Here is an 11,726-nt window from a genome sequence, read left to right as displayed (position 1 = left end):
CAATGATGGATGATGATGAATCAATGACTGATGATGATGGAATGAAGATGGATCGATGATGGATCAATGATGGATGATGAATCAGTGGTGGATCAATGATGGATGATGATAGATCAATGATGGATGATGATGAATCAATGACAGATGATGATGGACGATTATGGATCAATGATGGATTAATGATGGATCAATGATGGATCAATGGTGGGTCAATAACGGATCAATGACGGGTGATGGCCACCCCACACCCAGGTGCCACCTGCGTCCTCCGCTCCAAGTTCTCTGCCTCCCACTTCTGGGACGACTGCCGCCGCTACAACGTCACCGTCATCCAGTACGTGGGGGAGCTCCTGCGCTACCTCTGTCAGAGCCCTCAGGTGATGACCCCCCCCCCACCCTACACCCCCCCAACCCTTGGGGTGCTGCTCTCACCCCCCGTCACCCCACAGCGCCCCAATGACCGCGACCACCGGGTGCGCTTGGCGTTGGGCAATGGGCTTCGAGGGGACGTGTGGAAGAGGTTCCTCGACCGCTTTGGCCCCATCTCCATCCGGGAGTTCTATGGGGCCACCGAGGGCAACGGTGGCTTCATCAACTACACTGGGAAGATTGGGGCTGTGGGGAGAGCCAACATGTTCATCAAGGTGAGGAAGCATAGTGGGCAATGGCTGGGTGGGGGGAAGAGGTTGGGGGGCTCCCAGGTCACTGGTGTCTCCATGGAGAAGTCAATGGCATCTATAGGGCTGGGTTGGTAGCAAAGAGGACCTCCAGGGCTTCTTCCCCTTTGAAGATCCTAATGGAGCGTCCTCCATTGGTTGGCCAATGTTGACTCCTAGGTTGGCATTGGAGGGTCCATGATGGACATGGACGGCCCTCCACTGTTTGGGTCCTCTCCATTGGTTGAGTCCTCTCCATTGGTTGGCCAACATCGACTCAACGGGTGGTTCTGGAGGGTCCATGGTGGACATGGATGTCCCTTCCATTGGTTGGGTTTGTGGTGACGTGAACATCCCCTCCATTGGATGGCCAGCATGGACTCCAAGGTTGGGTATGGAGGGCCCATGATGGACATGGATGTCCCCCCATTGGTTGGCCAACGTTGACCCAACAGCATTGACTCTGAGGCTGCTTTGGAGGGTCCACGGTCCACACAGACATCTCTATTGCTTGGGCAATGTTGACCCAATGGAAGGCTCTGGAGGGTCCATGGGGAACATGGGTGTCTCCTCCATTGGTTGGCCAACTTGGACTCTCAGGTTAGGATTGGAGGGTCCATGAATGGACATGGACGTCCCCCCACTTTTTGGGGCCTCTCCATTGGTTGGCCAACATTGACTCAATGGATGGTTCTGGAGGGTCCATGGCGGACATGGATGTCCCTTCCATTGGTTGGCCACCATTAACCCAACAGCATTGACTCAAGGCTGCTTTGGAGGGTCCGTGGTCCTCATGGACATCTCCATTGGTTGGCCAACGTTGACCCAATGGAAGGTTCTAGAGGGTCCATGGTGAACATGGGTGTCCCCTCCATTGGTTGGCAACATTGACCCCACAGCGTTGATTCCAAGGCTGCTTTGGAGGGTCCATGGTCCACATGGACATCTCCATTGGTTGGCCAACGTTGACCCAATGGAAGGTTCTGAAGGGGTCCATGGTGAACATGGGTGTCCCCTCCATTGGTTGGCCAACATTGACCCTACAGTGTTGATTCCAAGGCTGCTTTGGAGGGTCCGTGGTCCACATGGACATCTCCATTGGTTGGCCAACGTTGACCCAATGGAAGGTTCTGGAGGGTCCATGGTGAACATGGGTGTCCCCTCCATTGGTTGGCCAATATTGACCCTACAGCATTGATTCCAAGGCTGCTTTGGAGGGTCCATAGGGACACGACCACCTCCAGCACCCCAAGAAGAGCCCTTTTGATGCCATTTCTCCATCTCCAGCCACCCAAATGTCCATCCAAACGAGGTCTTCTCCCCTTCTTCCCTTGGTTGTGTCCTACAAGGTCTTGGGCTTGAGATACCACCATGAGCAGGGTCAGTGGGTGGCTCCCTCTCATTGAAAGGGTGATGGAGGGAAGCTCTTGGCCTTCATTCAGCCCATAAGGGGTGGCTTCCTCTTCCATCATCACATCTTGGTCCTTCTTCTGTCCCCCCCCTCCCAGTACTTCGCCCCCTTTGAGCTCATCAAGTACAACGTGGACAAGGAGGAACCGGTGCGAGACGAACGAGGCCTCTGCATCCCGGTGGGCCCCGGTACGATGGGATTGGACCTTGGGAGGTGGGAAGGGGACGGAGATGCAGCAAAACCACCCCTGGGGCCTTGGCATCAGCATCTCAGGGGGTGGAGGTGAAGCCACCAGAGAGACAGGAACCAGTGGTGGGAGCAGCTTCGGAGCCTCTTTGTCCTCCCCATAGGTGAGACGGGGCTGCTGGTCACCAAGATCACCAAGGAGGCCCCATTCTATGGCTACGCCGGAGATCCCATGGAGACGGAGCAGAAGATCCTAAGGAACGTCCTGGTCCACGGTGACGCCTTCTTCAACAGCGGCGACCTCCTCATGATGGACCACGAGAAGTTCCTCTACTTCCAGGACCGCGTCGGAGACACCTTCAGGTACCTCGGGTGGAGCCGGCCTGCCCAAAGGCACCCATGGGACCCCCCTCCCACCTTCACCCTCTTCTTCTCCATAGGTGGAAAGGGGAGAACGTGGCCACCACAGAGGTGGAGGCTGCTCTTGCCATGGTGGACTTCATCCAGCAGGTCAACGTCTATGGGGTGTCCGTCCAGGTGAGCTCCTGATGGGGCTGAGGTGACCCAATGGGAGGTTCTGGGAGGGGCTCAACTACTTGAGGTGGCACCAAATGATCTCAAGGGGTCATTGAGAAGCTTGAAGGACCTCAAGGTGGACCCACAATGGCCATAGAAGGGGTTGGGGTGGATGGAAACCTTCGTGGTCTTCTATTGCCACCCACTTTGAGATGCTGCTTGACCACTTCAGGTGGCAGAGGCTCAAAGTGGAGGCGCTTTGGACCCACCAAAAGAAGAGTCGACCAAGAGCAGGCTGACTGGGGCACGTAGCGTGTCCGTACGATGGCCCAATTGACCCCAAAATGGTCAAAATAGGACTTTATGACCCCAAATCAACTTCCACCATACAGTGGGCTCCTCCATCATGGCCCAAGTGGCCTCCAAGAAGGCTGAATGAGGACTTGGGTTGCCCAAATCAAGGCTTCATTGTTATGGGCATGGACATCACCCCTACGATGGTCAATGAAGCCCCTAGGAGAAGTCAAGGCTGGGGGTGGTTGGTGGCCCCATGTTGATGTTTTGGGCATGAAGGGCCTTCAAGAAAGATGAAACCCACCCAAAATGGGTGTTTTGGGCACCCAAGTGGGCAACAGGGTAGTCGATGAGGGGGGTGGTGGTGCTGGAGGTGACCATGGGGTGTCCATAGGGTGCGAGGGGAGATGTGGCATGGCCGCCTTGTGCCTCAAGCCGGGGCACAGCTTCGATGGGCAGAAGCTCTACAGCTTCGTGGGAGGACGTGCTGCCCGGCTACGCGGCGCCGCAGTTCCTGAGGGTGCAGGTCAGTGACTGCTTGTGCATCCCCATCCATATCCATCCATCCACCATCCATCCATTCATCATCCATCCATCCACCATCCATCATCCCACCATCCATCACCCATCCATCATCATTCATCCACCATCATCATCCATCCACCATCCATCCATTCATCATCCATGCACCATCATCATCCATCCACCATCCACCCATCGCCACACCCATTCATTCATCATCCATCCATCATCACCCATCCACCATCCATCCATCCACCATCCATCCATTCATCATCCATCATCCACCATCCATCACCCATCCATCATCTACTACCCATCCACCATCATCATCCATCCACCATCCATCCATTCATCATCCATCATCCACCATCCATCACTCATCCATCATCTACTACCCATCCATCATCCATCCACCATCCATCCATCATCCACTACCCATCCATAATCCATCCATCATCATCCATCCACCATCCATCACCCATCCATCATCTACTAACCATCCATCATCACCCATCCATCATCCACATCCATCCATTCATCATCCACTACCCATCCATCACCACCAATCATCATCCATCCATCATCCATAATCACCCATCCATCATCACCAATCATCACCCATCCATATCCATCCATCACCCATCATCACCCATCCGCGTCCATGGCCATCATTCATCCATCATCTATCAATGCACCCATCATCCATAGCCATCCATCCCAACACAGACATCATCCACCCAGCCATCATCATCCATGCACCCATCATCACCCATGCATCCATCACCAACCAACCATCATCATCATCCATCCATCCATCATCATCCATCTCCATCCATCAATACATGCCCAACATGGCCATCATCCATCCATGCAACCATCTCCAACATGGCCATCATCCATCCATCTACCCATCCATCTTCAACATGGCCATCCATCATCCATCCCAACATGCCCATCATCCATCCACCCATCCATCTCCAACATGACCATCCATCATCCATCCATGCAACCATCTCCAACATGACCATCCATCATTCATCCCAACATGGCCATCCATCATCCATCCACCCATCCATCTCCAACATGGCCATCCATCATCCATCCACCCATCCACCTCCAACATGACCATCATCAATCCATCCCAACAAGGTCATCCATCATCCATCCACCCATCCACCTCCAACATGACCATCATCCATCCATCCCAACATGGCCATCCATCATCCATCCATCCACCCACCATCTCCAACATGGCCATTCATCATCCATCCATCCATCCCAACATAGCCATCATCCATCCACCCATCCATCTCCAACATGGCCATCATCCATCCATCCACCCATCCATCTCCAACATGGCCATCCATCATCCATCCCAACATGGCCAGCCATCATCCATCCATGCACCCATCCATCTCCAACATGACCATCATTCATCCATCATCCATCCACCCACCATCTCCAACATGACCATCATCCATCCACCCATCCATCCCAACATGGCCATCATCCATCCATCCATCCACCCACCATCTCCATCCCTCCCCATATCCCTGCTCCTCCCCAGAACGCTCTGGAGATCACGGCCACCTTCAAGCAGCGCAAGAGCCACTTGGTCACCGAAGGCTTCGATCCCCACGTCATCCGGGACCCGTTGTTCTTCCGCCACAAGCAGGCCAAGGCCTACGTGCCCCTGAACCCCGAGCTCCACGCCCGCATCCTGGACACGGCCCTGGCCCTCTAAGAGCCACCTCATTCCCTTCGGGAATTCCCTCGGGAGCCCCCTTCTCCTGACCCCCCTCTTCCCCTGCGCTGGGATCAACCCCCAAGCCCTCCGTGTCCAACACGACGCTCAACCAACATCCCCCCAAGGCAGCATCATCGCCTCCCTCTTTCCCACCACGCTCCGGTCGCGGGAATGACGCCGGGAACACCACCCCATATCCCAAACGCACCCCATGCCTTTTTATTCACACCCCCCCACACACACACACAGCCGAGGGGGAGGCGGCCCCATCACTGCCCCCCATCCCCATCCTCCCGCTTCACCGCCGCTTCCCTGGCATCCCAACGGCGCTCCCGTTGGAGCTCGCCGACGCGGAGCCGGAGCCGTTGCTCCCTCCTTTTGCAGGCCTGGAGCTGCCGTTGGGCTTTCCCCAGCGCCTCCAGGGCCGCCTCGGCGCGGCGCTTCCAGAGCAAGGCGTTGCCCACCTGGTAGCTGTGCTCGCTCTGGATGTAGGCCCCGAGGCGCGGGGGCAAGCGGAGCACGTAGAGGGATGGGGATGGAGGCACGGGGCCGGAGCCCGGCGCCTCCGGGGGGGGTTTGGGGCTGGGACCCCGCGCTTCCGAGGAGCCGGGAAGAGCCGCGACGGCGCCGTGGTCGCCGGCCGGAGCCGAGCCCTCGGGCTCCCCCGGGAAGCAGGAGATGGGCAAAGGGAAAGGGGGGGACGGGGGGGGGTGGGAAGAGGAGGTGGGGTCCGGGTGGGATGAGGCGGGGGTCAGGTGGGGGAAGAGGGATCCAGTTGGGATGAGATCAGTTGGGATGAGGGTGGGGTCGGATGGGAGGAAGAGGGATCCAGTTGGGATGAGGATGGGTTCAGGTGGGGGGAAGAGGGATCCAGTTGGGATGAGGATGGGTTCAGGTGGGGGGAAGAGGGATCCAGTTGGGATGAGGATGGGTTCAGGTGGGGGGAAGAGGGATCCAGTTGGGAAGGGGTTCAGTTGGGATGAGGATGGGGTCAGTTGGGAAGAGGGGTTTCGATGGGAAGAGGGATCCAGTTGGGAAGGGTTCAGTTGGGATGAGGATGGGGTCAGTTGGGAAGAGGGGTTTCGATGGGAAGAGGGATCCAATTGGGATGAGGATGGGTTTAGGTGGGAAGAAGAAGGGTCCAGTTGGGGAAGGGTTCAGTTGGGATGAGGATGGGTCCAGTTGGGAAGAGGGGTTTCGATGGGAAGGAGGGATCCAATTGGGATGAGGATGGGTTCAGATGGGACAAAGAGGGACCCAGTTGGGATGAGGATGGGGTCAGTTGGGAAGAGGGGTTCAGATGGGTTGAAGATGAGTCCAGATGGGAAGAGGGATCCAATTGAGAAGAGGATGGGTCCAGTTGGGAACAAGAAGAAGAAGAAGGCTCCAGTTGGGAAGAAGGCTCCAGCTGGGAAGGATTCAACGGGGAAAAGGATGAGTCCAATTGGGAAGAAGAATCCAGTTGGGAAGAAGAAGGCTCCACTTGACAGGAAGGATCCAATTGGGAAGAAGCTGGCTCCAAATGGGAAGAAGGCGGCTCCAATCGGGATGCAGAGGGATCCAATTGGGAAGCAGAGGGATCCAATCGGGACACAGAGAGATCCAATTGGGAAGCCGAGGGATCCAATCGGGACGCGGAAAGATCCAATTGGGAAGCAGAGGGCTCCAATTTGGGAGCAGAGGGCTCCAATGGGGACGCAGAGGGCTCCAATCGGGATGCAGAGGGCTCCAATGGGGACGCGGAGGGATCCAATGGGGACGCAGAGGGATCCAAAGGGGACGCGGAGGGCTCCAATGGGGATGCAGAGGGATCCAAAGGGGACGCAGAGGGATCCAATGGGGACGCAGAGGGATCCAATGGGGACGCAGAGGGATCCAATGAGGACGCAGAGGGCTCCAAAGGGGACGCAGAGGGGATCCAATCGGGACAATCTGGCTTCAAGCCTGGGTAGGACCAAGAGCACCCATCAAGGCTGAGGAGCACCCAAGCCAAGGTTCCCCCCCCCCAGCCCTGCCCCATAGCACTCACCTCCACCTCCGGGTGCCCTTGAGAGGCTTCAGGGGGTCAGCAGCAGGGGGGGGGCTTCACCCTGTGGGGCCGGGGGGTCACCAGGTTGAAGAGGGTGGGGACGGCGCCTTCCTTCAGGCGGTGATAACCACTGGGGGGGCACAAAGAAGGGGGTCCATGTCCATGGGGTCTATGCGGTGTCCATGGGGTCTATGGGGGGTCCATGGGGGATATGGGAGTGTCTATGGGGTCTATGGGGGGTCCATGGGGCCAATGGAGTGTCCATGGGGTCTAAGGGGGATGTTCATGGGGTCTATGGAGGATCCATGGGGTCTACGGGGGTGTCCATGGGGTCTATGGGAGGTCTACGGGGGTGTCCATGGGGTCTATGGGGTCTCCATGGGGTCTATGCAGGTGTCCATGGGGTCTACGGGGGTGTCCGTGGGGTCTATGGGGGTGTCCGTGGGGTCTACGGGGGTGTCCGTGGGGTCTAGGGGGGTGTCCGTGGGTCTACGGGGGTGTCCATGGGGTCTAATGAGGATGTTCATGGGGTCTACGGGGATGTCCATGGGGTCTACAGGGGTGTCCATGGGGTCTATGGGGCCTCCATGGGGTCTACGGGGGTGTCCATGGGGTCTATGGGGTGTCCATGGGGTCTATGGGGTGTCCATGGGGTATATGGGGGTGTCCATGGGGTCTATGGAGGCGAAAGAGGGGGGTCTAATGGGGGTGTGCATGGGCTCTATGGGATGTCCATTGGGTCTATGGGGGAGTCCATGGGGTCTATGGAGGATCCATGGGGTCTACGGGGGTGTCCATGGGGTCTATGGGGTGTCCATGGGGTATATGGGGGTGTCCATGGGGTCTATGGGGTCTCCATGGGGTCTATGGAGGCGAAAGAGGGGGGTCTAATGGGGGTGTGCATGGGCTCTATGGGATGTCCATTGGGTCTATGGGGGAGTCCATGGGGTCTATGGAGGATCCATGGGGTCTACGGGGGTGTCCATGGGGTCTATGGGGTGTCCATGGGGTCTATGGGGTGTCCATGGGGTCTATGGGTGTCTCCATGGGCTCTATGGGATGTCCATTGGGTCTGTGAGGGTGTCCATGGGACATGGAGCAAACCAATCCCATTTGGGGGGGGATGCTGATGACACTGTCACTCCCTAAGGTGGAACACCCCATTTTAACCCCAAAATGGGGGGGTGTGGGGTGAACTAAGCCATTGGGAGGTCACGGAGCAAACCATTCTCATTTGGGGGGGACTGTCACTCCCTAAGGTGGAACACCCCATTTTAACCCCCAAAAAGGGGGGTTTGGGGGGGGGAGGCACTGTCTCTTCCTAAGGTGGAACACCCCATTTTAACCCCCAAATGGGGGTGAACTAAGCCATGGGGGGCACACGGAGCAAACCATTCCCATCTGGGGGGGGGCACTGTCACTCCCTAAGGTGGAACACCCCATTTTAATCCCCAAATGGGGGGTGAGGGGGGTAAACTAAGCCATTGGGAGGACATGGAGCAAACTATTCCTATTTGGGGGGGGCACTGTCACTCCCTAAGATGGAACACCCCATTTTAATCCCCAAATGGGGGGTGAGGGGGGTAAACTAAGCCATTGGGAGGACATGGAGCAAACTATTCCTATTTGGGGGGGGGCACTGTCACTCCCTAAGATGGAACACCCCATTTTAATCCCCAAATGGGGGTGAGGGGGGTAAACTAAGCCATTGGGAGGACATGGAGCAAACTACTCCTATTTGGGAAGGGGGGGGGGGGGGCACTGTCACTCCCTAAGGTGGAACACCCCATTTTAACCCCCAAAAAGGGGGGTTTGGAGGGGGGGGGGCAGCACCTGAAGCCCACGATCTCGAAGCAGCTCTTCTCGAAGTGCTGGGAGCAGAAGTAGATGTACTTGGAAGCGGGATCCCAGAGGCCTTCTTTCCCCCATGGTCCCCAAGTGTCCTTTCATGTGTGTCCGTCCCCCCCCACCCCTTGTCCTTCTTGGGGAGCCTTGGGGTGGGGGGGGACGGACACACATGAAAGGACATTGGGGACATGGGGGGGGGGGACACACACACATCCCAGGGTTCACATTCCTGCTTTCTGGAAGGGTGGAAGGGGGCACCCCCCCCCTCCAAAGTGGGAATGGGAGGGTCCGGGTAGGGTGAGGTAAAGGGAGTGGGGCTAAACCATTGTGGGGATGGGGGGAGCAGGGGGAAAGCACTGATAAGTGGGGGGACCATGTGTGCCCCCCTTGATAAAGGGGGGGCACCCATGGGATCCATTGATAAAGGGGGACGCACATGGGATAACCCATTGATAAAGGGGGGGACACATGGGATAACCCACTGATGGGGGGGGGGACATGGGGTAACCCATTGATAAAGGGGGGGGGCACATGGGATAACCCATTGATAAAGGGGGGGGCACAAGGGCATGGGATAGCCCATTGATAAAGGGGGGACACATGGGATAACCCATTGATAAAGGGGGGGGCACATGGGATAACCCATTGATAAAGGGGGGGGCACATGGGATAACCCATTGATAAAGGGGGGGGCATATGGGATAACCCATTGATGGGGGGGGGAACAGATGGGATAACCCATTGATAAAGGGGGGGACACATGGGATAACCCATTGATAAAGGGGGGGGCACATGGGATAACCCATTGATAAAGGGGGGGGGCACATGGAATAACCCATTGATAAAGGGGGGGGCACATGGGATAACCCATTGATAAAGGGGGGGGGCACATGGGATAACCCATTGATAAAGGGGGGGGGCACATGGGATAACCCATTGATAAAGGGGGGGACACATGGGATAAGCCATTGATAAGGGGGGGGACACATGGGATAACCCATTGATAAACGGGGGGGGGGCATATGGGATAACCCATTGATAAACGGGGGGGGGGCATATGGGATAACCCATTGATGGGGGGGGGGGGGGCACCCACCGGTGGAAGGAGATCCCACGGCTCCGGGTCTCCCGCGTGTCCCGAGTGCAGCAGCCAATGGCAGAGCAATGGCGTGGCATCTGGGGGGGGTAAGGGGGGAATGGGGGGCCAAAAGGGGGTAAATGGGGGGGAATGACAGAAAATGGGGGTAAATGGGGAGAAATGGGGGAGAAATGGGGTAAATGGGGGAGAAATGGGGTAAATGGAGGGTAAATGCAGGTAATGGGGGGGGTAAATGGGGGTAAACAGGGAAATGGGTTAAATGGAGGGGAATGGGGGAAATGGGGGGAGAAATGGAGTAAATGGGTAATAAATGGAGATAAATGGGGGGAATAGAGGGGAAATGGGGGGGAATAGAGGGGAAATGGGGGGAAATAGAGGGGAAATGGGGGGAAATAGAGGGGAAATGGGGGGTAAATGTGGATAAATGGGGGTAAATGCAGATAATCAGGGGAATAGGGTGTAAATGGGGGGTAAATGGGGGTAATGGGGAGACATGGGGAAATGAGGGGGTCAATGGGAATAAATGGGGGACAAATGGGGTAAATGGGTAATAAATGGAGATAAATGGGGAAATGGGGGAAATAGAGGGGAAATGGGGGGAAATAGAGGGGAAATGGGGGTAATGGGGTGTAAATGTGGATAAATGGGGGGTAAATGCAGGTAATCGGGGGATATGGGGGCAAATGGGGAGAAAGAGGGGCAAATTGCGGGAAATGGGGGTAAATGGGGGAAATGTTGAAATGGGGGGTAAACAGTGGTAAATGCGGATAAATGGGGGTAAATGGAGGTAATGGGGGGTAAATGGGGGCAAATAGGGGGGAAAGGGGGGGAATGGGAAGTAAATGGGGGGAAATGGGGGCACGGGGTAAATGGAAGGGAAATGGGGCAAAATGGGGGGGTAAACAGGAGGAAATAGGGGGCAAATGAGTGGGAAAGGGGGGGTAATGGGGGGTAAAAAGAGGGGGCAGAAAGGGGGTAGAAAAGGGGGGGTAAAGGAAGCGGGGGGGGGCCGAGATGAGTCACCCACAGGGGACACCCCCCACAATCAATGCCCCCCCCATAAAGCACCCCCCAACCCCAAAGGACCCCCCCAGACCCCCATAGACCCCCCTAAATGCCCCCCCCAGCCCCATAAGTGCCCCCCTCCCCCCCCAAATGTCCCTTTGATGACGTCACGGAACCCCCAGCTCATCGCGCCCCCACCCCCCCCCCCCGGGTTTGGGGGTGCCAATGACGTCACAGGGGAGCATGTGACGTCACGGCGGGGGGGTCCCCCCCCTGACCCCGAACCCACCTCGGCGCTCCCATCCCGCCACCTCCGGCCCCCGCCCGCAGCTCTCGCGAGACTCCCTGCTCTCGCGAGAGCCGGGCCCGCCCCCTTCCGTTTCTCCCTTCCCAGCCTCTCATTGGCTGAGCCT

The 11,726-nt window shown here is 57.0% G+C and overlaps 1 protein-coding gene and 1 long non-coding RNA gene across 2 annotated transcripts; one reads left to right on the top strand and one right to left on the bottom strand.

Moving 5' to 3' along the window:
• Positions 1-5,597: 5,597 nt before the first annotated feature.
• Positions 5,598-11,684, bottom strand: LOC133264002 (THAP domain-containing protein 7-like). Its single transcript, XM_061443895.1, is given in 6 exon segments — positions 5,598-5,991; positions 7,422-7,491; positions 9,195-9,280; positions 9,283-9,352; positions 10,306-10,385; positions 11,603-11,684. Coding segments are annotated over 5 exon segments (696 nt in total). The 5' UTR covers positions 11,603-11,684; the 3' UTR covers positions 5,598-5,601.
• LOC133264001 (uncharacterized) lies at positions 6,101-6,626 on the top strand. The gene is made up of 3 exons (XR_009741590.1): positions 6,101-6,305; positions 6,379-6,487; positions 6,562-6,626. It is a non-coding gene; the product is annotated as an uncharacterized LOC133264001 (long non-coding RNA).
• Positions 11,685-11,726: the final 42 nt, after the last annotated feature.

The sequence above is a fragment of the Pezoporus flaviventris genome, unplaced genomic scaffold (genome assembly GCF_033815535.1).
Source record: "Pezoporus flaviventris isolate CSIRO_AGI_PZ_B2104156 unplaced genomic scaffold, CSIRO_AGI_Pfla_v1 ptg000556l, whole genome shotgun sequence".
NCBI lineage: Eukaryota > Metazoa > Chordata > Aves > Psittaciformes > Psittacidae > Pezoporus > Pezoporus flaviventris.
The sequence above is the reverse complement of the archived record's forward strand: the minus strand, read 5'-3'. Positions and strand labels throughout refer to the sequence as shown.